The following is a 27,741-nucleotide window of genomic DNA, read 5'->3' on the forward strand; positions in this document are numbered from 1 at the left end:
ACATTCTTTGGCACTGCCTTTCCTTGGGATTGGAATGAAAACTGACCTTTTCCAGTCCTGTGGCCACTGCTGAGTTTTCCAAATTTGCTGGCATATTGAGTGCAGCACTTTCATAGCATCATCTTTTAGGATTTGAAGTAGCTCACCTGGAATTCCATCACCTCCACTAGCTTTGTTCGTAGTGATGCTTTCTAAGGCCCACTTGACTTCGCATTCCAGAATGTCTCACTTTAGGAGGGTGATCACACTATCATGGTTGTCTGGGTCATAAAGATCTTTTTTGTATAGTTCCTCTGTGTATTCTTGCCATCTCTTCTTAATACCTTCTGCTTCTGTTAGGTCCATACCATTTCTGTCCTTTATTGAGCCCATCTTTGCATTAAGATTCCCTTGGTATCTCTAATTTTCTTGAAGAGATCTCTAGTCTTTCCATTCTATTGCTTTCCTCTATTTCTTCACACTGATCACTGAGGAAAGCTTTCTTATCTCTCCTTGCTATTCTTTGGAACTCTGCATTCAGATTGGTATATCTTTCCTTTTCTCCTTTGCCTTTTCCTTCTCTTCTTTTCTCCTCTATTTGTAAGCCCTCCTCAGACAACCATTTTGCCTTTTTGCATTTTTCTCAGGGATGGGTTTGATCACCACCTCCTATACAATATCAAGAACCTCTGTCCATAGTTCATCAGACACTCTGTCTATCAGATTTAATCCCTTGAATCTATTTGTCATTTTCACTGTATAATCATAAGGGATTTGATTTTGGTCATACCTGAATGGTCCAGTGGTTTTCACCACTTTCTTCAGTTTAAGTTTGAATTTTGCAAAGAGTTCATGATCTGAATCACAGACAGCTCTCGATTTTGTTTTGCTGACTCTATAGAGCTTCTCCATCTTCGACTGCAAAGAATATAATCAATCTGATTTCAGTACTGACCATCTGGTGATGTCCATGTGTAGAGTCTTCTCTTGTGTTGTTGGAAGAGGGTGTTTGCTATGACCAGTGCTTTCTCTTGGCAAAACTGTTAGCCTTTGCCCTGCTTCATTTTGTACTCCAAGGTCAAACTTGCCTGTTACTCCAGGTATCTCTTGACTGCTTACTTTCGCATTCCTGTCCACTATGATGAAAAGGACATCTTTTTTTGCTGTTATTTCTACAAGGTCTTATAGGTCTTCATAGAACCGTTCAACTTCAGCTTCTTCGGCATTACTCTTTGGGGCATAGACTTGGATTACTGTGATACTGAATAGTTTGCCTTGGAAATGAACAGAGATCATTCTGTTGTTTTTGAGACTGCACCCAAGTACTGCATTTTGGACTCTTCTGTTGACTACGAGGGCTACTCCATTTCTTCTAAGGGATTCTTGCCCACAGTAGTAGATATAATGGTCATCGGAATTAAATTCGCCCATTCTAGTCCATTTTAGTTCACTGAGATCTAAAATGTCAATGTTCACTCTTACCATCTCCTGTCTGACCACTTCCACTGTACTCTGATTCATGGACCTAACATTCCAGGTTCCCCTGCAATACTGTTCTTTACAGCATCAGACTTTAACTTCTATCACCAATCATATCCACAACTCGGCATTGTTTTTGCTTTCGTTCCACCTCTTCATTCTTTCTGGAGTTATGCCCCCACTCTTCTCCAGTAGCATATTAGGCACCTATGACCTGGGGAGTTCATCTTTCAGTGTCTTATCTTTTTTGCCTTTTCATCCTGTTCATGGGCTTCTCAAGGCAAGAATAATGAAGTGGTTTGCCATTCCCTTCTCCAGTGGACCTCATTTTGTCATAACTCTCCACCATGACCTGTCCGTCTTAGGTGGCTCTACACAGCATGGCTCATAGTTTTAAAAAATAACCTTTTATAAATATAATATACATCCTTAGTTTGAAGGGCCATACAGAAACAGCCCACTGAGAAGTTAAGGCATCAGATTACAGTTTTCAAATCTCTGCTCTAGACATGGAGGACTATGATAATAAGCGACAATTATAAAGCTTGAAAGTTAGTAAGAAAAATAGACATTAATCAAATAACCATACTGAAAAGTATAAATATACAACTATGACAGAATTGTGAAGAACATAAAGTGCTACAAGACCATAAAACGAAAGAGCAAATCTGTGGGAATCATATAATTATTTTTTATGTTTGTCTTTCCAAGCAGACCTAGATCCTCAAACACAAGGTTATATCTTATTCACTTCATCTCTTATTCTTAGTCCACCTTATTCTCTGATCACTTACACTTAGATGTGGTACAGGTCTGTCTAATCAAAAAATGAACTCACAGGATATGTAACTTTTTTTAAATTTTTGCCATTTCTAAGCTATGGACAGGTTGAGAAATTAGATGACCAAGACTGAATAACAACGTCAAGAGTTAGAATAAAGCAATCCTTAAGAAGTCATGTGCCATACTTTTAATAACTAAAATACGTTGAGCATTTACTTGTACCCGGCTCTACATGTATATTCCTCATTTAATCATCCCAGCAGTACTATAACCATCATGCTCAAATCAATCTCTAAATTCAAAGCAATCTCAATCATGGTGACAAGTAAAAAAACTGATTCTAATTCATATGGCAGACAAAGGTCCCTATCTGACTATATAAAGCAAAAATGTATAAAGAAAAATAATGAAGAACGTGTCATCAGTATTTAAAAATTAAATACAACAAATGAAACCATAAAAAAATGTAGATGATAAGCCACAGGTTGGTTAAAGATATTTCCAACGTATACAGTAAATATACAAAATATTCCTACAAATCAATAAAGAAAAAGACAGGCAAATAAGAAAAGTTAGAAGAGAATCTAACTCGATATTAGTATCAAGGGAATGTAAATTACAAGAGAAAATCAGCAATTATACTCCTAGTTAAATATAAAAAAAAAAGGGGGGACTCATATTTTCACCAACATTTACTAGAATGTTCACAGCAACACTAAGATAACTCAAACTATAAACTATCTCAATGTCCACAATACTGGAAAAGATTTTAAAGCTGTAGGATAGTCACACAATGTTATACAATAGTGAGCATGAACAATCTATAACTAGCTGGTAACAACATGGAAGAATCTCATAAAGTTGAATGAAAAGAAATACACACAGAGAGCTCATACTACATGATTCCATTTATATAGTGTATACAAAATACATACAAAAGTAAATGACAGTGTTAGGTAGAGAGGTAGATAGTAACTGGAGAGGCACATGAAGGGGGGCTTCCTGGGGTGCTGGTAATATTTCCTAATCTTGGTGCTGATTACATGAATGTGTTCATTCTGTGACAATTCAAGATGTGTACTTATTCCATGTAAATTTTTCTGCACGTATGTTATACTTCAATATAAAAAAAAAAATTACAATGAAAAACCTTGTCATAGCCATCAAAAGAACAAAACCAGCCTGCTGATACTATTAGAGTGATACGGAAAATGAGACTTTACTTGTAAGAATATACAGTGGTACAACCTCTATCAAGAAAAATCTAGCACTGAACCTGCAATGTACAACACAGAAGTTACAGAGAGTCGAGTCTCCCACATTTTTGCCATGAAACATGAATAAAGGAGGCTTTAAAATTATTTACAATAGTGAAGAATTAGAAATAAACTATCAGCAGGAGAATGGATAATGCAATATGTTAGTGGTATGGCTTATTACACAGCCATTAACATGAGTCATCTAGATCTGTATGTACCAGTGTGGCCATATTTCAAGCACAATGATGAGATTAAAAAAAAAAAAAAAACATAAACAGATTCGCATTATAAAATATCTTTTTATGCATAATATATGAGCATGTAATATATAAAATATATAAAAACAAGTAAAAATATAGGAACATGACTGAAAGGATATTAATCAAGGTTATGATGATAATTAATACTGGGTAGAGATGGAGTATAAAGTCTTAGAAAGGGAATGTGGGACATCTGAATCTGATCTATAATCTCATCCATAAATATATTTTTTACTGAAAAATGATAAAATGCAATAGATATACAATTTTTATACTACAATATTATTTTCTATACTTTTCCTGTCTTTTTTTTTTTTTAATTTTTTTAATCCTTTATTTCTTTGCAACTGTATTCATTATTGATCTTACCCTACCAGTTTGCTTTCTTATGTATGATTTACTAACAGAGTGGATTTAATTTATATTAAGTAAAAAACAAGAACAACATAACAATTTCATTTTGGTTATTACAAAATTTACTCTAAGAATTCAGAACATAGGTATAAACATATTTCAAAATTTCATGAAAGAGTTTTGGAATAATAAAGAAGTTTTGTTCAGCTCAGAACTCTTTACTTGAATTGACATTTATACAACATATAGAAAACTAAGCTGCTTCTCTCCTTTATGCCTAATAGGTATTATCCAAATTTATAGTTCACTAGTTCAGAATGAAGGGGAAAAAAATCCATTTAGGAATAATTAATTTCTGTGTTTTGTTCTTCCTTCTTCTTTAATATCAATATGCTCTAGCAGACTTGCTCTTTTAAAAATTAAAGTATTTTAAATACACATTTAAGATCTTCCCGACCCAGGGACTGAACATGGGTCTCCTGCATTGCAGGCAGATTCTTTGCCATCTGAGTCACCAGGGAAGCCCATAAACAAGGTAAGGAAAAAAATACGAGGGCTCCTGAAATACAGATGAGCCTGCCATCAAGAAGGTCCCAAATGAATTAAACCTGTTTTTGTTAATTTATACAAATATCAACCCTCAAACCCATTTGTGCTTTAAACACAGCTCAGTGCTTAATTCTAATAATATGTCTCTATTCCCTACTCTCCATCCACATAAAATTAGGAAGAGAAAATTGTAGTGAAGACTATAGGGCAACACCAATAGTAACTAGAAGTAAAAACTGAGAGTAAGAATGAGGTAGACACAACAATAACCAACACTCAAAAATCAAACAAGAAATTCACAATAAGCACAGCAAAGGACTAACTCCTCTCATTCCCCTTCAACAGCCTGAGTCCTGGGGCAAAGGATGCACTATATAAGGAGTGCCTACAATTTCACTCTTGGTAAAGGGTCAAGGATTCCTACAGATACTCTTAGTTGTAAAGAACTCTTAGTTGTCAAGAACTGATTAAATCACAGGTAGGACCTGCTGTTAAACAGGAAGATAATATTTGCAGATACACTGCTGCCAAAAATTGTTATAACTGAAACATGGGGTATAAAAAGACCTAGTAATAAAGAGTTTCAAAAATGCACTTTTCTGGGATAATTCAGTTACTAAAAATGCTCAATCAAAGAAGTATTACATTTGTTATAAAAATAAGGAAACCATACAAGTAAAACAAGCTCATCTGCTCGGAATTCAGAAGTCTAAAATATACTGATTATTCCAGTGAGTGACAGACTGTCAAATAAATAAAGAAATTTGGTAGTTTTCATAATTTATAAATATAAAAGCAAAAGCCACTTTGGTTGCAAAGAGTAAGATTCTTTACCATAGTGTTCTGGAAAACTGTTGAAAAGACAACACAAAATTTTATATCCACACACTAAACACCTACCTTTCCCACCTTGGTTCATGGCACCAGTGTCTCGTCCACACTGTCCTTTATTATTCACACCGAATGTCCAAACTTCTCCATTCTTCATTAAGACACACGTATGAGCTTTGCCCATAGCTACCTGAGTTACAAAATGGCCCTTCAAATCTGTTACCAAACCTACAGGAAAGAAACAAATTTGGTAAGAAACAACTAAAAAGCCTTTCTGAGCCTAGTAGATCATCAGTAATGTAAAATGACCACCGCAATGCAGAACTTTTCATTTCTGGGATAAAATAACCCCAAAATGGGAAATAGTGGCCAAAAGATAGGCAGGGTATCTGTAAATTAGTTTTATAGTTTTGTAATGAAGTTTCAAAATCTTAAAATGTTCTCATCCAGACTTGGGACACACCTTAACTCTGGAATTAGCTCAGGCCTGCTTCTCCTGAATGCTAGCTCTCAGTGGCGGCACCTCCAACAATGCTTAGGAGGGTTATTAGATTTCAAACTTTCCTGACCTGAGCACAAAGGAGTTTCTGAACCACGTACTTTACTTGCTTTGACCCTTCTCAGCCAAACAGAGTAAAACACACATCAGAGTATTCTGAAATGACATTGTTTCTATAGAAACCTGTGAGATTTTCCAAAGCACTTATTTTTTCAATCCTTTATAACCTACAATGCATTCTTCCACAACCCAACAGACAGCTAGCTCCTAAATTTCACTTATTCACATACTACAATCATTCTACTTGCCATATCCAAGTGCCACCCATATTATCTTGATATTTTCACATCAATTTTAAATTTGACCAAGGCATTTAACCTTATCCAGTAGCATTAACAGTAAAAATTCAAAGACTGTGGAGTATTTCTAATATATACTAAAATAAAAACACTGTAAAGCCGAAATATTTATTTTACTTAAATTAAAAATAAAACAATTCTCATATCACACTTTGGAAAAGCTATTCTATATTATGAAGCTCAGATATCACTTCCTAAGGGTGACCTTCCCTTTCACTATCTTAGGTCTTTTAATGAAGCATACCTCAAAAACTCCCATTTTTAGTTTTCAGCATACTTGAAAAAGACATGTACATATACAGAAATAGTACTTATTACTATTATTCATAGTACTAGCTGACATGTCTTGAGCCCTTACATGTGCCAGGCTCTGCTGTAGGCATTTCATAAGAATTATCTATTACTTTGTAAGAATCATATGGAACAGGTATTATCACTAGCTTCCTTTTACAGGTAGAAGAAAAATGAAAAGGAAAGCTCTGAAAAGTTACATAATTTATGCTAGTTAGCCAAATAAAAAGTGGTCATGTCAGGATCTGAGTCTATACACATAACCATTAGATCTCTACTATTTAAGTTCTTTACCATCCTTCTGTCTCTCAGAGCCTCAAAAAGAAAGGGACATGTCTGTCTGGTCCACTAATGCCTTATATATTGTTAGTTTTCAATAAATATTTGCTGAATAAATACAGAAGTTTCCATCAGCCTTAGCCATGAGGGTTTTAGCAAGCAGCCATGAAATTAAAAGACGCTTGCTCCTTGGAAGAAAAGTTATGACCAACCTAGACAGCATATTAAAAAGCAGAGACACTACTTTGCCAGCAAAGGTCCATCTAGTCAAAGCTATGGTTTTTCCAGTAGTCATGTATGGATGTGAGAGTTGGACTATAAAGAAAGCTGAGCGCTGAAGAATTGATGCTTTTGAACTTGGTGCTGGAGAAGACTCTTGAGAGTCCCTTGGACTGAAAGAAGATCAAACCAATCCATCCTAAAAGGAAATCAGTCCTGAATATTCATTGGAAGGACTGATGCTGAAACTGAAACTCCAATATTTTGGCCACCTAATGTGAAGAACTGACTCATCTGAAGAGACCCTGATGCTGGGAAAGATTGAAGGCAGGAGAACAAGGGGATGACAAAGGATGAGATGGCTGGATGGCATCACCGACTCAATAGACGTGAGTTTGAGTAGGCTCTGAGAGTTGGTGATGGACAGGGAGGCCTGGCGTGCTGCAGTCCATAGGGTCACAAAGAGTTGGACACAACTGAGTGACTGAACTGAACTCAATTTTACTGAATATTATTTTTTAAATGTACACGAGCCCACCCCCAAATTTTGATTCACTCTGACAGCTGAGGCCAATTGAGACTAAATATTCCCACACTGAATTCACATAAATCACCTGAGCACAGTTTTCAACTTGATAATGGGCTGTTATAAATGTTCAATACATGTCATTTCCTCAGCATGAGACAATCAGAAACTTCATTAATCCTGATTTCCTTATTATAAAAAAGTGTATAGGCTTTACATATTAGATTCATGTAAAAACTTTCCAGGTGGAATGCTACAATCATTATACTCATTTCTAAATGCCAGAAAGAAAATCTAGCAAACAAATACGACAAGTTTTCGAGATAACAGTTTATAAATGTAAAACTCTTTGGCTAGTTTTGTCCCTCATATTCAGTACCCGAAGTTCTCAGTCAGCCACTTAAGTAATTCTTGAGACTATAATGTGCCAGACACTGCACTGTGGATAAACAGAAATTAAGAGAAAGACATCCCTTCTCTAATGGCTTCCCTGGTGGTTCAGTGATGAAGAATCCACCTGCAATGCAGGAGACATGGGTTTGATCCCTGGGTCAGGAAGATTCTCTGGAGGGAGGGCATGGCAACCCACTCCAGTATTCTTGCCTGGAGAATCCCATGGAGAGGAGCCTGGCAGGCCACAGTCCATGGGATCACAAAAGAGTTGGACACGACTGAGTGACTAACATGTTCATTTTCAGGCTTTCTCCGACTACCTAACAACAGGAGGAGATAAATAATCCATCAGTTATTAATCTGCTAAGACATGAAAATCATGTCCCCAGAGTACCACCAGGAACATGTCACATGAGCATCTCAAGGAGTCTAGGAAAACCTTTTCAGAGACAGTAATAGGTAAGGTAGAGAGCTGCAGGAGGCAACTCCCAGGATTAGCTCTGCAGGGAACCACTGACAGTGTTCTCAGCAATAAGACAGGAAGGAGGTACAAAACATTGTATTTGGAAAGAAATGTGAAAAATGTAGAGAAAACATGTTACAAATATTACTTTTCGAGATACATCTTTGCAATACATAAGGTGTAGTATAGGACTTTCTGTGCATAAAAGTGAAACAGTGTTTAACTTACTTGAACTATCAGAGTAAATGGCATCTTTTCCAAACATGTATAGCTCTCCATCTTTAGAAATAACAGAACTACTTCCATTATTGCAGGCTGTATACACCACAATCTTTCCTTCCATCTTAATTATCTTCTTAGGCTTGTAAGGTTTTGATTGTCGCCTGCTCTTAGCTTTAAAAAAAAAAAAAAAAAAGATATTTAATTTAAGGCATCTATTTACAAATAAAAATAATGATTTGTATATAAAGCCCAAGGAAAAAACCTATCATTTGCATTTATCATACACTTGATTTATTTATTTTCACAAAGGCCTGAGCTTCCCAACATGTCAATTAAATGAGTCAATCTGAAAGCCTCATCTTGTTAAATATTTATCAGGCTACTACTATCAGATCCTCTTCTTTGTAGTACACTGAAATTTCAAAAGAGAAACAGCAATTTTCTAACGAACTTCTAGGGAGCCCAGTCTCTAGATTAGCTACTTACATTATCAATACCATTCCACTGTCATCTGTATCTATTTTAAATCCCTTTTTATCAAACTCTATCTCACATGTATTCCTCTGTGAGATCCTGGAAAGTATTTAAAACCAGCTTCTCATTCATTCAACACATATTAAGTATTTACTCCTAGTCAGAGACTGAAAGGAAGGGAAATGTGCATGGAGGGACAGCAAATAGATTTAAATGTAGATGATTTAAGCACCCTCTGCTCTCAAAAACTAAATCCCTGAAATGAGCAAAAGAGGGGAAATATCAATCTTCTGTTCCCTCAGTCAATCCCAGTTCTTGCATGCCTTTCTGAATAAAAACATATTGCTATGCTGGGTACAATTCTAGGATTAAAATACCACTGTATTTTTTCTTGTAACATGAACTATATATATATATATATATATATATATGTATATACAGCAACTAAGTCATCTGGTGGTCAAGCAAAGGAAGAATCATGTCCTCCACATCCTAGAAGGAAAAACTGGCTGGGCTGAGTTTCTGAGATATGGCAATATACTTCATGGCTATTTTAAAAGATTTTTTCAGGATAACTTTTATTTACACATGATATCTACATTAGATGTTGACTTCAAACCTAATCCTCCTAAGATGCTACCCCAACTGCAACAATGTACTATGTACAAGTTACAAAAAGAGACAAAGGACACTTTGAGGAAGACTGAACAGAAGCATAGGAAAGATAAGTGAAAACTGTTTAATTTTTCATTGCTCGGGAGTTTCATCATAATGAAATAACACCAAGAACAGTGTTTCGTAACTGATACTATTACACAATTCACATAAGGTTTACTTCATCGTGAAATACATACTCTTTACAAAACTTAGGGTTACCTAAAAGAATATACTGGAATAAATAAGTTTTTAAAAATGACACCAACAGACAAAACAGATAAACAGCCATGTATGCAGTGTATAAGGCCTACAAAAATTCATGAATATGAACTCTAGTATGAAATCAGCAATCACAGTTCTTTAATGACCACCATTGACTGAATACTCCTCGGTATAAAATGTATTAACTTGAGAAAGCTAGTGCTGTTGAAACTCATATACCCTTTGTTAATAAATTCCCCAGCATTTCTACTGAACAGTCCACTCACTCGACTCTCCATCCTCTCCTTTACTGGCAGATCCTGTGAAGAATATGCTTCCATCTTCTGCGACTAAAAGGGCATGAGAGCCATCATGTCCAACGGAAAAGTGCACGATCTTTGGGGATTTCGTAATTGGTAGCTCAACCCATTTTCCTGCTGAAGGACCACCTTGTTTGATTCCGAGACTCTGGTATTTGCCAGTGTAATATATCTTAACATGTGCAGAAAAAAAATACAAACAGGAATTACAGTGCCTCTTGGAGAAGTACACCAGGTTTCACATGACAGAAAAAAACTTCCTTACTTTACTGAGAATAAAAACAACAAGAATTCAAAAAACTCTTCTTTTTTTTAGGGCTTCCCTGGTGGCTCAGTGGTAAATAATCCGCTTGCAACGCAGGAGACACAGGAGATGTGGGTTCTATCCCTGGGTCAGGAAGAGGCCCTGGAGAAGGGAATGGCAACCCACTCCAGTTACCTTGGACAGAGGAGCCTAGCGGGCTATAGTCCTAGAGGTTGCAAAAGTGTAATATATCTTAATGGGTATAAATAAAAATACAAAACAGGAATTACAGTGCCTCTTGAAGTAGTGTACACCAGGTTTCACATGACAGAAAAAAACGTCCATATTCTATTGAAAATAAAACAACAAGAACTCAGACTCTTTCTTTACTGAGAACTGAGCAGGAGAGAAACAGGCATATATCTGCAAAATTACACAGTTCACAATAGTTTTTTCATATCTACTCAGGATACTTATCATTTTTTTAAGTATCCTGAATAAATATGAATAAATATATGCCATAAATATACTCCAAACATAGAAGGAAATTCATAAAATTCTCATTTTTCCCAGTGAAAAAACCTCACATACAAATATACTGTATTTGCCTCATAATTTTCACTTTCATGTTCTTTTAATTACCTTACTTTATCCTCACATCACCAGATACAAAAAAAGCTTCCATCTCTATAAACAGACCTCTACAATCTGCAACTTAATTGTACATTCTTCTACTTTCCCCAACTTGTAGTCTAAATGTCTACACATTTACAAAAATTTCCAAGGGACAACCTATTCAAAATAAACACAAATGTGAATTCACTCCAACTCAAAAAATTATACAAAAGCTCCATAATTAAATATTTGTAAAAAGGTAACATTTTATAAAGTTTAGAAAGTTTTATACTCAAATGTCACAATTTTTAATACTATTTCAACATGAAATTTCACTATATATAAAATCTTTAATCAAACTTAAAACATGATTGTTTACACATGTAAACTATGTAAGCTCATCAACTGATTATACCAACTATCTCTTTGAGCAAATAATGTTCATTTTTAATCCTAAGAAATTTACCTTTCCATTTGCTGTTTTCATAAGTGCAAACTCTCGTCCTGCACCAAGAACTGCTGACTCCTCATCAAATCCGGTGCCTGATAATACAGTAAGACTTCATAAATACTATCACAGTTTTAATATGAATAACTTCAAGCACAACTTGTATGACTTCAAGTAACGAAAAAATTAATCCAATTAATATCACTCAAAAATAAGGATGACACAGTATGTCATATGGCTCAATTTGAAAAAATATTAACAGTAGCTACACTACTCCAAGCAAGAATAAAGTTACCATCAGCTTCTTCATTTGTTTCAGATTGTGGTTTAGCCGCTAAGTCATGTCCAACTCTTTGTGACCCCATGGACTGCAGCCCATCAGGATCCTCTGTCCATGGAATTCTCCAGGCAAGCATATTGGAGTGGGTTGCCATTTCCTTCTCCAGGGGATCTTCCCCACCCAGGGATCAAACCTGGGTCTCCCGCATTGCAGATAGATTCTTTACCAACTGAGCCACCAGGGAAGCCCAGATGTTTCAGAGTGCCAAATTATTTTCTTAGTGTTAAAAAAAATTGTTTAAATCAATGATAGCTGAATTCCTTCAATTAATGAGTGAACTAATTTTTACTGGGCATCTATTAGCTATCAGGCATTACAGAATGCATGAGACTTTCCTATTTGGTCCTCATAATTAGGGCTTCCCTGGTGGCTCAGATGGTAAAGAATCTGCCTGCAATCAGGAGACCTGGGTTCAATCCCTGGGACGGGAAGATCCCCTGGAGAAGGAAATGGCAAGTATTCTTGCCTGAAGAAATCCACAGACAGAGGAGCCCGGTGGGTTACAGTCCATGGGGTCACAAAGAGTTGGATACGACTCAGTGACTAATACACACACACCTCATGATTATATTGTTTGGCCTACAAACGAGCAAATACATAAAGTGTGTTGAGATAGATCTTGACAAGGGAGTATTTGGGTTTGAACAATACTATGCAGATATTTGAATTAAGGTATTTTAGATTCCCTGTTCCAAGTTTTTTTCTACAGAAAGTTTCATGTAGATACTCCTGTGCATATACACAGACAGATCCTTATGCATACTTTCAAGTTGTGAAACTATGAGTAAACATTTATAAGCACATTTTATGAGTTTGTCCAATTATATAAACTATTAATAAGTTTACAGGATTTTGAAATTTGGAAAAGATGAGTTCAATAGAGTATTTTTCTATGGAAAAACAAAATACTACACAAATGTGCAAGATAAATCACTAATGAAATTTAATAAATTTAATAAGATAACAGTCAAAACAGCTGGGTTAAGACATGGAACTACTAAATCGGGAGCAGTATGGCAAACCAAAACTGAGACCCTCATGGAAACTAATCCTACTTACTACTACGACATGGCAAGAGCAGGTATACTAAATCCCAGAAATACTCTGCAAATGTCTGTATTTCTATATCCAAATGAAAATTTTTAAATCAAATGCTAGGCCAATTACCATTGTGACAATCTATGGAATCATTCCATGGCTATCCTGATAAACTTGTTCAAATAAAAATCAAAGGCTTCAAGTTACTCCTCGTTACTTGTACATGTTTACTCATAAGTGTGCTTCATAGTAACAGACAGCAAAACAGCTACCTAATACAAGCTGTAATACAATGCTGAAAACACAATGTTAGTTTTCAAAAGGAAAAAAAATTTGAAAATAAAATATGGAAGAAAGGTCTTTTTTGACCATCTTACTTATAATATGCAAGTCCTTTTCCAGATCAAATAGTGAGATACCACAGGCATGTAAGCATTTTCTGGCCAGTTTAAGTTGTAATTCTTGCTGTAGCACAGGTTCTGTGCTTGTAGCAAATATTCTGACAACAAACCCATCCTAAAAGAAATAAAACAACCAGAGTATTCCATTACATGAATGGATTCCACCTAATAAAAATCAAATAATTTATGAAAAAAGGATTCCCTTTATACCAGTTTCTCATGACTCAGAATACTTACATCTCTGGAAGCAGCTATCTGATTAATATATTCTCCATCAGTGAATAAAATATTTTGACCTTCAGTGTGACAATCTGTGCAAAAGGAAGAAACAGCAATTACATTACAGTATAAATAAACACCTCACAAAATGACTTTACTCCTCTGCTGAAGTCAGAATGAGAGCTCTCCACACAATAAAGATAATTTAAACTCAATGGGAGACTGTGCTTTTTTAAAAGAGCTACAGATTAACAGAAACTAAACAATTCAACTAATTATACGCATTACATTTTGTGCTTACATTTATTAATCTTCCATAATCATGGACCTGAGAGTCCACCTAATTTCAAAATGAATTAGTATTAGATATAGTCTGATAATAAACATGCACCACGATGAACAAACTATAATGTTGGTTATAATCATGTCAATACAATCACATGCGAGGAAGGCAACACTCTACCTTCAGACATACATCACAGTCATTAGTGTCACAGAAAAATACAGACAGACTTACAGCTTCTGCATTTGAGGTCTATGCTGTCCATCTACAGATATCCCTTGCTTTATAAAGTAGAACTGGCTGCACAGTTTTCAAGGTTTAATGCCTAGTCCGAGTATTTTTAGCATATAGCATGCTATATACACTTTTAAAATGTTCATCCTTCATAAAACAGTCACATCTAAGCTGATTTCTCTCTTTTTTGGTCTGAAAGTGCTAATATTTTGTCTGGAATGCCGTATTTCATCAATACTATACAGTCTCTGTAGAACAGTGCACTACATACTTTGATCAAAATATGCAGACAAGCACAATTGTAACAAGGGATAGCCGTATTACTGAAGGACCACTGGGACATGTGTTAGTGACTGCTACTAAAATAACATGAAACTACAAGCAGCTCAGTATCTAAGTATAAACTGTATCCTTTTGAAAAAACAAATGTTCAGCAAGCAAGTCTAAAAGCACACACACACTTCCCAAAGTAACTGCAGAGAACTAGGATGAATCTCTCCATTAATTACAATGCCAAAGAAATAATATTTCATTTCTATTTGCACCTGAATCAGCAGAACATAAAAGTCTGGTTTTGGAATGCAGTAATGGAACCCACCCAAGTAAGCTGGATTACTCTATATCTTTGCCCAGGAGCTTCATACTAGCATACTTCCTTATTATAAATATGCAAAACACAGGCAGACCCTTACCAAATAGAGAATTCAGTGATCACAAACTGGAAATAGAAACTGGGAGACAAGGCCCACTGGTAGCCCAAGAGACTTGGTAATCAAAGAGAGGAGAAATCGAAAGAAAGAGTTCCTAGTCCACTGTACAGAATACAAAGAGGCGCAAGAAAGATGCTTCTCAAGCTCTAAGCAGTAAGATTTTAAACTAAAAAGCAAAGAAGAAAAACTCATTATAATTTCAGATAAATGCAGGGGTGAGGAGTGAAACGGCGCAAGAAGAGTAGCAAAAGCTCTCATGATCAGAGGCAGCATGTCACCAGACACAAAGAGTAATGACATAGGGGTACAATATAAAAGGTACGCCAACATACAAGGCTAAAGTTACAATTAACAGGGGGAAAAGTATGCTTTCAGCGCATGAGTGCTGGGTTGAAAATAACTTATTTATAAAGTAGACTATAAGACAAGTTGGAACATGAAGCTCAAAGAATTACTAGATTTCTGTCAATTTTAAACATGGTATTCATTACCATCTATAAACCCCTAGATAGGGGAAAAAAAGGGACTATTAAAGAAAACTGCCATCCAGGTCAAAGAAAGGGAAAAATGACCACAGGCTTCTTCAGGCTTGAAGGCAAGTCTTCCTGCCGCACGACTTCAAAAAGATTGTGCTCTTCATCCTTTCTGTCTCCGTCTTGTGATGTCCTAAGACAGCATCTTCGGGAAAATATCAAGACACACAACATGGGACTATTCTGACCCAGTTTGGATCCTTCCTCACCATGAATATGGTACTTATTTGTGAAACACAGAAAGCCACATTTGTATTGTTAAAAGTCGCATTTCATATGCTAAATGAAGTCGAGGGATTTCAACTGAATAAGAATATTAACAAGTCACTTTTTTTTTTTTTTACCACGATGGATACATAAAACAGCTGCATGTAGACCATTTTCAAATGGTCTTTCTTCGTTACAGTCTCAGTTAAATGACCAAGGTTTTTCAAAAGCAAATCCTTTCTATTAGTATCCATCTGTCTTGGGGGGAGGGGGGGATGGGGCATGGGATTGAGAACTTTTCTTCCATTAAGACATCCTAAAATGACTTACACAGAGTGACAGAGGTGCTCACTGGAGTGAGATGCACTCTGCACAAAATTAGAAGGCATCCCCATTTCAATACACTAATCAATGGAATATATTTTGTGACACTAAAATGATGTCATAGAAGACTATGTAATGACCTGGAAATATATTCAGAATACTGAGTGGAAGGGATAGGTTAAAAAAGCAATACATAGCATACAATCACTTTTGTACATGTATGTACACAATACACATAGAAAAAAGGAAGGATATTTTTCACTAATATTTCAGTATTGGTTACAGATCGGAAGTGGGGTTACAATTAATTTTTATTTTGTTTTGCTCATATGATATTTATACAATAAATGTGATTACTTTTAACATATATATGGGGCACATGCTATTTCTGAACATTTTTGCTATTATTGTTGTTATCATCATCATCGTCATTATCATCAGGATCAGAAGGATCAGACACATGGCCTTGGACTTGTGATGATTAAAAAACAAACAAACAAACAAACACAAAACAAACAAACCTCCTGTAGACATATCTGAAAACAGTGTTATTTACCAAATGGCTTTAATAAGTCATCTGTTTTCCAAAGTAGCTTTATTTGTGAAACACACATGAAATGTGACATTTAGCTTACCATGGCATCAGGTACACTAATTTGGATATATATATATATATATATATATATATATAGCTATATTCAAATAAATGTTTCATGAGGTTATAAAAAATCTTAAAAATTAACAAGCAGCCAGGGAGCAATTAACCTTCACACTGCGTTCTTCAGAAGTTCTCAATCATTTTCAGATGGCCAAGTGCCTTGAAGTAGTTTTGCTCCTTACCATGAAATTGTTGGTGGATGTATTAAACACTGAAGATTTTAGTACAGAGAATGTATTAAGGTATAAGCAAATTCAAATACCTTACAGTGGAGAATATATTATGCATTTGCCCAGGAATTCAGACAGCACAGTGATCTGAAGGGTAAATACATATGTACAACCTCAAAATTAAAGCAAAATGAATTGTGTCCAAAATGCCTTATCAGAGTATTATCAAAAAGTATAAATGAAAGAATTTTTAAAATTCCTGACCCACCCTAAAAACCTGTCTCTGAAAACCCTTTAAAAATAAATTAGAAAACACAAAGCACACTGTTGTTAAAGTAAAAAAAAAAGAGGTTCTTTACACCAAGGTTATTCAAGAGCCAGGGTCGTGGGTTTATCAAGAACAACAAAGCCAACATCCCCCCACTGATTCAGCAGCTGAAAAGGCATGGTGGGGTGAGGGTGGGGGGAAACAAACTACAGAATTTGGACAAGAATTTGAAAATCAGTATTAAAACACTTCAGACTATATTTACAGTATCTGTTTTTCTCACATGCATTAATTTTCTATAGCCTATAAAATGTTCTGCATGTCAAGATTGCTTCAACCTGTTTGTAAGCAAGCACTGCTCCTTGCTAACCATTCTTTATATGTCTCAGCGGCCTAACATGCACATCTCTTAAAATCACCTGTGAAGACAACAGACGACTAGTTGAGTAACATACCTGGTAACAGCACAGTGCCATCCTGTTCCAGTGTTTCAGGGCTTATTCTTATGGCTGTCATGCTGTGGTTATTCACATCTCTATACAATAAATAACCCTGACAACAACAAAAAAATTTTGTGTTCTTATATACTAAAATATTTTTTCATTACCCACTCACTAGAAGAAGTAGTCATACAGGTCTGCATTACAGTGTTTTGAGGTACAATAATACATCAATATTGATGTCTGAAACAGATTAAAGATTTAAAATATAAGAACCTGAATATACTTTAATAAGAGTAGGCATTATATACCACTAAATATCAATTTAACCTATTAATTCTACAATATAAATATTAGATACACTACACAGGACAATAAAAATATTTTGGTCAAAATTATATCACTTGCGAAGTAAATAACAGAAATGACTGCTGTTACTCTCACAAATACCTAGGTTAATATTTAAAAATCAGTAAAGTAGTGGTTTTAGATAGAGTGATATGTCATTGAACATACTTTAGTAAGTGTATTTCCCAGGACATTATTTGTTAGATAAAATACAGCAGTGGCAAATAAAAATATGAACTATTAAACCAAGTTATGTTTTGAGAGACAATCACTGAGTAATTAATTTGATAATTAAATTTTAATTTCAAAATCTCCCCCAAAAGTTGATATATAGTAAGACTATTTTTCATACAACAATAATTTTTATAATTTTCAAAATGCTTTCAAATATCTTTTTTCAACTGATGCTGACAACAATCTGAGAGCTAGGCAAGACAGGAATGCAGGGATATCTTTATTCTATATTCTTCCATAAGGAAACTTGGGCTTCACTTCTCAGGAAAGGATAGTATAAAATAAATATTTCTGGCCCTTTGACCTTCGTTCATTTGCTTCATTGTTCGTTAGCCTCATGCATCCAATTGCTGACACCCAGTTGGTCATGTCAGTCAGGTGATGAGAACACAGCATTAATAGAGCAACACAGGCCCAGATCTTTTCTCTCACTGGTTATTCTCTGCATGCACCTCCATGCAGGCAGCTGCCTACTGGGCAGGCCACACACCACTCCCTGGAAGGCACTGATCTAGACTTAGAATGGAAGAGTTCATGGTAAAAAGCTTTAATTTGGCTTTGGGTCACAGTTGCATTCCCAATTCAGATTTGCAAATAATAAAGGTGGTCTTTGATGCTTAACTAGAGGCTCACTTAAACAAGGACTCCAACGGGAGACATATTTATTCCCATTTTAAGCTAAATCACACAGGATCAAATAAACTAGCTGAGTTGTCCACAGTCTCACAGCTGGTAAGAAGCAAGGCCAGACCTAAAAGTAAACCTCTTATGCAAGTGTCAGTGTTCTACGCCCACGTTCTTTATACTACACCATATCATTGGTATAGTCATATTATTAAAAACACGCTATATCTGTTTAAATAGAAGTGATATTATTTACTGATGACACAAGTATGAACCACATATTTTAAAAGATAGGAAGAAAGTTTGGTTTACTGTGAGATATTCTCCTACCTGAGCATACCCTAACCAAGACTTTTTTTCTTTTCTGTTTCTGATGCGAGATGTAGAATTATATATATGGCCCTGCAAAACAACAAAAGTTAGTTCTAGCAACAGTTTTATAATTAATAATCTGTGAAAACTAACATACATGGATGAATGACATTTAACACGTATGTTCCATTTTGATTTTCAAAGAAATAACATCAAACTTAGATGGCACTCTAAAAGCAAGAAACAAACAGAAGATAATTCAGTATAGATATAACTTCCACTCTGATTAAGAATCAGTTACCCAAAAAAGAAAAAAAAAAATCACTTACCCTAACCGTTCCACTGTATCCAGAGCCGATTTTGTACAATCCATCTTTGCATAACAGATAAAGAAAAAATCCATCATTCTGAAGTAGACATTGATCATCCTCATCAACAGATATTTCTTTTAATGGCCACTTGTGCATTAAAGCTGCTTTCTTAATGCCATTGCTAAACCAGTCCTGAATTTGAATTTTTCCCACCAACACTGCCTGTACACTTCTCTGTAGTGAATTTAATATCATTGGCACCTAGTCAGAAGAAAAACACAGTCATTTTCAAATGTCTCAAACACAAAGCAGACAAAATAAAGGTATTTTATTAATATATCATTTATAAGAAAAAACGTTATTCAGAACGATTATATTTGGCATGTCAGCAAAAAGTAGCAGCTGAAAATCTATAAGAAACAAATCTCAAGCAGGACAAAACAAAAATGTAAACACAAAGAACATTAATTTGCTTTTGTGACCAAAAACACTGAAGTATGCATTTTTCTCCAAAACACAGGTTAACATACTAGATTAGTAAAAAGTATGAATACTGAAACATATTTTTTGTATTAGAGTGCACAAAAACCGAAATGGTATCTTTGTATATGTGTATCCATCAATATATTGTATGACATTGAAGTACAAAATTAAGCCTAAGAGAAATACTGCTCTTCTACAGATGAAACAAAATTTCCAGTATTTCTCTTGTACGTTGTTTCTTTATTATGCCTAGTACCCATTAACATCAACATTTTTCCGTGATATGAAAACTTAATTTTATGAACTATGTATTATCCAGCATTCATTTAACCAATATTTATCAAATATCTGGTATTTGCTTTAAATGAGTCCTCAAAAGTCACCAGCATGGGACCAATAGTCGGACCCCAGAGAAATCCCCCTGCTTCTCACTTTTTGCCTCTCTCTCACTACCCAAGGATGCCACGTATCTGACTGCAGGGCAGACCCAAGGGCACTGTGTCAGCTCCAGTTCTCCAGCTCCACTGTCCAATATGGCAGCCACCAGCCACACTGAGTACTGAGCTCTTAAAATAGGGTTAGTGTGACTTGAGATGTGATTTAAACATAAAATACACACTGGCTTTTGAAGGCTTAGTTTAAAAAAAAAAAGTATAGATTTTATTAATAATTTCATATGGATTACATGTTGAAATTATTTTGGGATATATTGAGAAAATCCATTATTAAAATTAATTTCATCTATTTCTATCTTCTTAACGTGACTAGTAGAAACATTTAAATGACATAGGTGGATTACAGTATACTTCTATTGGACAGCACTGTTCTAGAGGGCAGAGATTCAGAGGGATAACTAACCCACTGTTCATTGGTATTTCCTCTTCCCCTTTGAGACCTGAGGCCTCTGACCCAATCAAAATGCAGAACTTTTACTTTCATGAAACTTTTATTTATGTATATGGTTGAATACTACAAATTCTCCCCCTAGAAGTAACTACATTAAACTTAAAACTGTCTTATCTAGAATTGATATCCACATTCTTATATGCCACAGCTTCATTTTCAATTTTTTTTGTTTCAGATACTTTTAATGAGTCTACTATCAAAGATGATGCTCTTCCTTTTTTCTCAAATCCTCCAAATTGAGCTATATAATCATCTCTAGTTAAAGCATTATTCAGAAGTTATTTTATTGTGCCTGTGTGATCATGGTGCAGAACTGAACAAAATTGTTATCACATACTGTATTTTCCTTATATAATTTTTCTTTTTCTTCACTGAGTCAACAATTGCCCTATTTTTGCATTTGCTAAGTTTCTTCTATACCTACCCCTATGGGTTCCTCATCCTCCTCTCAAACATCATCTCTAATGTTTCCTGTTGGCAATATCCTTCAAGAAGCCCTGCTCCCTAAGGACAAGGGCAGCCACAGAGGTTGAAACTGTTTCATGTCTTGCATGTTCAAAAGCATCTTTATCTTCCCTCACACATGACTGAGAGCTGAACTAAGCAGAGTGAACATCATTTTCCCTCAGAACTCTGAAGGCACTGTTATTTTTTATGCCAATGCTGCTTTTGAGAAGTCCAACAACATTCTGCTCAATCTCTGGTACATAACTTGTCTTTGCACTCTGGGACCGTTCTTCTTTCTTTATTGTGTTATCATTTTGCAAAGTTATACTTGGTGTGAGTCTTTCTGTCATTCACTGTGTTGGGCACTCAGTGTGTATTCTGTCAATCTGAAATGTGTATCTTTGGGGGACGGGAAGTCTCCTTATGAAGCTTAGGTAATTTCTTCCTCTCTGCTTGTTTTTGTTTAGTCACTCAGATGTGTCCTACCCTTTGTGACCCCGCAGACTGCAGCCCACCAGGCTCCTCTGTCAATGGGATTTTCCACGCAAGAACACCACAATGGGTTGTCATTTCCTTCTCCAGGGGATCTTCCTCACCCAGGGATCAAACCCATATCTCCTGCATTGGCAGGCAGATTTTTTACCACTGAGCCACCAGGGAAGCCCGTCCTCTCTGCTTGAATACCTATTAAATACTGGATTTTCTAGAAGGATCCTCTAATTTTACTTTATATAATCTATTTTCTTTCTTTTGCTCTGTATTCTATTGTCTGGGGACCTCTTTAATCTGAACTTCTAATGCTTCTACTGATTTTATTGTGATCTTATATTTTTAACTTGCAAAATCTTTGTTCTGAATTTTTCAAAAACACTGCTGTTTAATGTAAATAATCATCTTTTCATCCCTCTTTAAAATACAAATTACTCTTAGAGTTTTTCTGTTCCCTGTACTCTTTTCAGCAAAATTGTTAGTATTATTATTACTATTTTTACTGATTTAGGGTACTCTGTCTTTCACGTTAACCAAGTAATACTTGGCGCGCTCTCTCTCTTTAGTCTCTAAGTCATGTCTGACCCTTGCGACCCCATGGACTGTAGCCCACCAGGCTCATCTTTCCATGGGATTCTCTAGTCAAGAAAACTGGAGGGGGTTGCTGTTTCCTTCTCCAAATACTTGGCTATACACTTATTTGTAAAGAGTAAGGCAATGGCACCCCACTCCAGTACTCTTGCCTGGAAAATCCCATGGATGAGGTAGCCTGGTGGGCTGTAGTCCATGGGGTCGCGAAGAGTCAAACACGACTGAGTGACTTCACTTGCACTTTTCACTTTCATTCATTGGAGAAGGAAATGGCAACCCACTCCAGTGTTCTTGCCTGGAGAATCCCAGGGACAGGGGAGCCTGGTGGGCTGCCATCTTTGGGGTCACACAGAGTCGGACATGACTCAAGTGACTTAGCAGCAGCAAGCAACTAAACTGACAGAAAGCTGCTGTGAATGGATAGGGTCTGACAGAAGGCGAGCTCACCTCAGGAAGCTGCTGTGAACTGACAGGGCCTGAGAGAAGGTGAGCTCACCTCAAACTGATCCCGCTAAGTTCAGCAGTTTCATTGGAGGGTCTCTCACTCCCTGCCAGATGTCTGCATCTGTAAGTCTTTCCTCACTTTTTTCTCCAAAAAAGAATCTTCCAGTCTTTTTTCTAGAAGCTATAAGCCTCCCTCTCAGTATACTGGGAACTCTGAGGATGGAGTAAGGCCATCATCAATATGGAGACTTTCACTTAATCTCCATCTTCAGCCTGGCTCCTCAATTTCACTCTCAACTGTGCCTGGTTTCCCCTGGCCTCTCTGGCTCAAATTTCTTTACATGGAAAACCTAACTCTTACGGGTAGGAGAGGAGGACAGGTGACTGGCTGGGAAGTGTAGAGGAAGGGCTCTGGGGTTCTGGAGCTTTCATTACACAGAATCCCAGTCTATTTTTAGCTTTTCCCCTCACCACCATTTTCCAGGCACCTATTACTTCCAATTCTAAATCCTATCTGTATTTTTAGGTGAAAATCAACTTACCTTCTGTGGGTATTAGCTTCTTCAGAAGTTTAAGCTTTCCCAGTATTTACGTTCTAAAAATGCATCCCATTCTTAGAAGTTTATACTTTAAAAAGAATCCTTTATTGTAATCTTTGTGGAGACTGCAAGGGTGGAGAGGAGAGCAGAAACTAGGCGTCTCCAACATGGCCCTATTTCTCTCCTGCTTTCTGAGTGTTAGTTTTAAGAAAACCCAGAACTACAATTAGAAATCTCAGATGTACCCCTTTTTCTCTCCTATTGATTTCTCACCAACAGTGTGGCAGGACCTAGAAATTTTATTCTGATAAACTAGAGTTCATTAATCTGAGGATTTCAAGTCATTCACCAATTCTGGAAAATCTTAGCCATTATTTCAAATACTATCTCTCCATGAATCTATTACTGGCCTTGTGGAACTCAGACTGTACTTCAAACTTTCTCATTCTCTATGTTTCTTATTTTTCATGTTTTATCTCTCTGTGCTGCATTCTGAATAATTTCTTCCTCTATCTTTCAGTTAACTGCTTCTATCTTCAACTACATTATCCACTGGTTAACTCATCCTTTAAGTTTCTAATTGTAACCATTGGTTTTTCATTTCCAGGAGTTCTATTTGGTTTGTTTTCTGATCTGATTATCTTTTATATCCTTATTCCTTAATAATACTTTTGACACTTTATTAATCATATTAAATACACACACTTAATATCAAATTATATATAGAGAGAGACTTGGCAAGATTGATTCTACTTTACTCTCTCTTTTCTCTCACATTGAGAGAAAGGAGACTCTCAATGGTGGTGCCTTTTTTCTATGTCCTTTTTGTTTGTGAGTCCAGATTCAGTAGTGTTGTGTCAGTGGGAAGTCTGTGAAATCTGGAGTTCATCTTTACAGAAGGGACTTTAGTCTCTTCCAGTAAGAGACCTCACATTATAAGCAACCTTACCTTAAAGTCTCAGCGTAAGCTTTTTGGAACAAGATAAGTAATTTGCATTTGGATCCCGGATAATTTGAGATGCAACAGTTACATTTTCGGAGAAGGCTTTTCTTACCTGCTCCTAATCATTGCCCAGCCAAGAGAGTTTTGTGAAATGAATAGGTAGGTGAAATGGGGCCAAATCATGACAAACACTATAGGTCATGTTAAGATAACAGGTTTTAATATGGCCTTTGACTTAGAGCTGGGTATACAGTGATGGGAAAGGTCCTTAGAGAGTCTCGGCTGTTGGTTCAGATGATTGAGTAGTTTTGTGCAGTCCAATGCTTGAGCATAACTACAGCCAGACAGACATGGGTTCAAGTTCTGTCTCTGCTATCTGAAGGCTCTCTACACTGTAACTACATAGACTTCTTCCAGCTTTCAGTGTTCCACTCTTACTGCTATTTCCATGCTTTAGCACAAAGATACCAAGACTATTCTCTCTCTCTACACCACCAATACCAACACCTCCTCCCTCTGCACTGGCTAATTTCAACTCACTGTTTAAGAACTCATGTCATATCCTCTCAAATAAATCTACACACACAAAAAAATCACTGGATTCTAATAAGTACCTGTGTATATGGTCACTATATTTTTAACATTTGGCATGGATATTTGAATGTTTGTGTTATTCTATTAAAATTTTGAAAAGTATTTGTATACATTTAAACTAAAATTTTGCTGAATCCTCAAAGCTTCCCTGGTGGCTCAGCTAGTAAAGAATCTGCCTGCAATGTGGGAGACCTGGGTTTGATCTCTGGATTGGGAAGATCCCCTGGAGAAGGGAAAGGCTACCCACTCCAGTATTCTGGCCTGGAGAATTCCATGGACTGTATAGTCCATGGGGTCGCAAAGAGTCAGACACAACTGAGCAACTTTCACTTTCATTTTTCACTTTCAAAGCACAGCAGAGAACAGTTTGGAAATCAATAAATTGGACTTCAAAATAAGTAAGAATCATAAAGAGGGGAAAGAGGACTTCAGGCAGGACAAAAAGAGGGAAAAGAATAAGAACAGAAATCTAGAGAAAGGAGACTGCTCGTATTTGATACGGAAAGTTCAAAATCGCTGAACAAGTCACAGACAGTAGCCCATTAACCCCTTTCACTATCTTTGGCTGCTAATGACAGGGTTCAGGCATCCCTTCTACATGTTCTGGAGATCATCCAAGGGGCCAGGAAAGAGCACACAACAGAGACTTAAAATTGTAACTTCTTCAATTTCCAGAAAACATTCCAAAAGAATTAAATCCAGTCTGCCTATAAGTAAGTTTATATTTCTCATCACTAACAAGGATGAAGAGCTTATTCCACAACTGCCCAGTAAAAGCTCAAAAAAAAAAAAAAAAAAAATGCTGTATGTGAAGCAGAAATAACTGAGAAATACATCAATCCATGAAAAACTATCACAACCAATTAGAAATATCGGAAAAATAATATATGCCTTTCTTTCAATGGGGAAAAGATATTTAGAAACTCTGAAGGAATTCTACATTTGAAAATTCAGGGCAAGATGGGAGGTGGGGGAGGACAGAGAGCAAGCCCATGTTAAAGGAAAAGGAGGCTGCAGTGCTGACATAAAAACTACACTGAAGATGTAAGTTTTCGCCAAATTTCATTTTATTATACCTTTCATGTTGCAGAGTTAAACACACATGCAGCTTAGATCAACTATCTTAGGTTATTTATATATCAACCTGGGACAGATCAACCACTATACTGGGCGAGAAAAAGCAGTGAATTCCAATTGACAGAAATTGAGGCGAAATGGCAACTTGGTCTCTTGTCCATTTATAAGCAGCTCGAGATATGAAATACCTGAATAGTTTGGCAAGCGTGGCTGCCATTGTTGGTGAGGATGGCAGAGATGGCCTGCAGCGTCCTTCCTGTCTCTCCCCAGGAAGCCACCAGACTAAAGAGACAAGCGCAGGAAAGTGCTGTCAGAGACTGTCCTGTGCTGTCATTCATTCCAGTACTTCGAACGGTGATTTCCAAAAGGAGCTGGAAGAGAGACTCTGTGGATAAAACAGAACTCAATTATGTCATTCAACATACAGGACATTATATGGTATCTGTTCATTTATTTAAACTCGCCTTGTTTTTCAAAAAAACACTTAAAGTAGCTACAACAGTTCACATTTGTTCCTTTCTAGCTACCCTTTTTCGCCCAAAGTTAGAATATTTACATAAAAAGGATCTTACAGAATACTTAGTCCAACTCCATATTTTTGTAAATGAAGAAATGGAAATCTACCCACAATCATTTAAAAGAAACTTGCTTTCAGGCATTCATAGTATTCAAGAACTAGCGTATTTAGGAGTAACAGACTACTCATTGCATTTATTTTTACCTTTTAGATTAGGAAAATACAGGCTTCTTAAAATGTTATATGCCCAAAAAAACTATGTATTTATTTGCAAAACAACAAAAGAATACATAGAACATATGCAAAAATTTGCTTTCATATAAAATTGGCTTAACTGCTAACACAACAGCAGTGCATGCTCAGAGACACAGAGAGAAAGAAGAAGGAAAAAAAACAGTCATAAAGACAGAGAAAATTTGAGAACAATGGAAAGAGAGGGGGAAAGGGGAAGGAAGGGGAAGGAAGAAAGCAAGAGAGAGAACTGATGTGCTGGAATTCTCTGCAAAAGGCCATTTGCGTTTTATTTTCTTAGCTCACAGAAACTGAGGCTTCCTCTTGTAGTCCCCGTCTTCTGAATCTAATCCCTAATTAATTAAGTCCTGTCAATTTTACTTCCTAATTCCTCCACTTTTTGCATCTCATCAGCATCTCCCCAACCCATGCTATCTATCACCTTCTCTTAATTGGACTACTAAAAGTATTCATAAATTAGCTCCTATAATTCACTTTTGCACTCTGATAGTCAAAGAGAAATTTTAAACCAAAAAATCTGCTTTTTCTTTCAAATCTATTCACTCCTTTGTTAATTGCTCCTCTTCCTTCTTTCCTTTCTCACTCCCTACTTCACTCCTCTCTATATCCTTCAGTCTTTTCCCTTATTCCATCTACCCTTCACTCTGTCTCTCTCTCCAACTGTCCTTCTTTTCCTCTATCCTTTCATCTACTTTTTTCCTTTGTCCATCCCACCATCATCATCCTGCCCATTCATCTTATAATTATTCAGCCAGTATTTCCTGCGTTCTCCCTGTACAACAGGAACTATCCTAGGCATTGATGAAGACAAAGAACGTCCCTGGCAACAAAAAAAGTTAGATCAAATTGAAGAAATTAGTGTAAGACTATAAAGAATTTTTTAAACATAGGTAGACAGTGATGTTCAATTCCTCCTAGAAACAGAACCATCCTCCCTGGACACAGCCTATCAAGCTCCACATGGCCTACTCCCTGCCTCCCCATCCTCTCACTCTCCACTCTGCTCACGGTCTTTTTCCAGTCATTCCCCTTCCTACCTCAAAACCTTACCAGTGTGGAGATTCCTTAAAAAACTGGGAACAGAACTGCCATATGACCCAG

The 27,741-nt window shown here is 36.3% G+C and overlaps 1 protein-coding gene across 11 annotated transcripts in view; it reads right to left on the reverse strand.

Annotated features, from left to right (window-relative positions):
* MYCBP2 (MYC binding protein 2) overlaps positions 1-27,741 on the reverse strand; it is a 260,797-nt gene that overhangs the window by 177,031 nt on the left and 56,025 nt on the right. For all 11 annotated transcript variants that reach the window (XM_055542695.1, XM_055542698.1, XM_055542697.1 and 8 more), the window contains exons 5-14: positions 26,060-26,256; positions 19,377-19,619; positions 19,066-19,137; positions 17,545-17,641; positions 13,721-13,794; positions 13,460-13,598; positions 11,723-11,799; positions 10,365-10,569; positions 8,752-8,916; positions 5,564-5,722 (exon numbers count right to left, since the gene is read on the reverse strand). In XM_055542695.1, coding sequence (XP_055398670.1) covers positions 5,564-5,722; positions 8,752-8,916; positions 10,365-10,569; positions 11,723-11,799; positions 13,460-13,598; positions 13,721-13,794; positions 17,545-17,641; positions 19,066-19,137; positions 19,377-19,619; positions 26,060-26,256 — 1,428 coding nt within the window. The remainder of the gene's footprint in view (positions 1-5,563; positions 5,723-8,751; positions 8,917-10,364; positions 10,570-11,722; positions 11,800-13,459; positions 13,599-13,720; positions 13,795-17,544; positions 17,642-19,065; positions 19,138-19,376; positions 19,620-26,059; positions 26,257-27,741) is intronic.

Source organism: Bubalus kerabau, chromosome 12 (genome assembly GCF_029407905.1).
Source record: "Bubalus kerabau isolate K-KA32 ecotype Philippines breed swamp buffalo chromosome 12, PCC_UOA_SB_1v2, whole genome shotgun sequence".
In the NCBI taxonomy this organism is placed as follows: domain Eukaryota; kingdom Metazoa; phylum Chordata; class Mammalia; order Artiodactyla; family Bovidae; genus Bubalus; species Bubalus kerabau.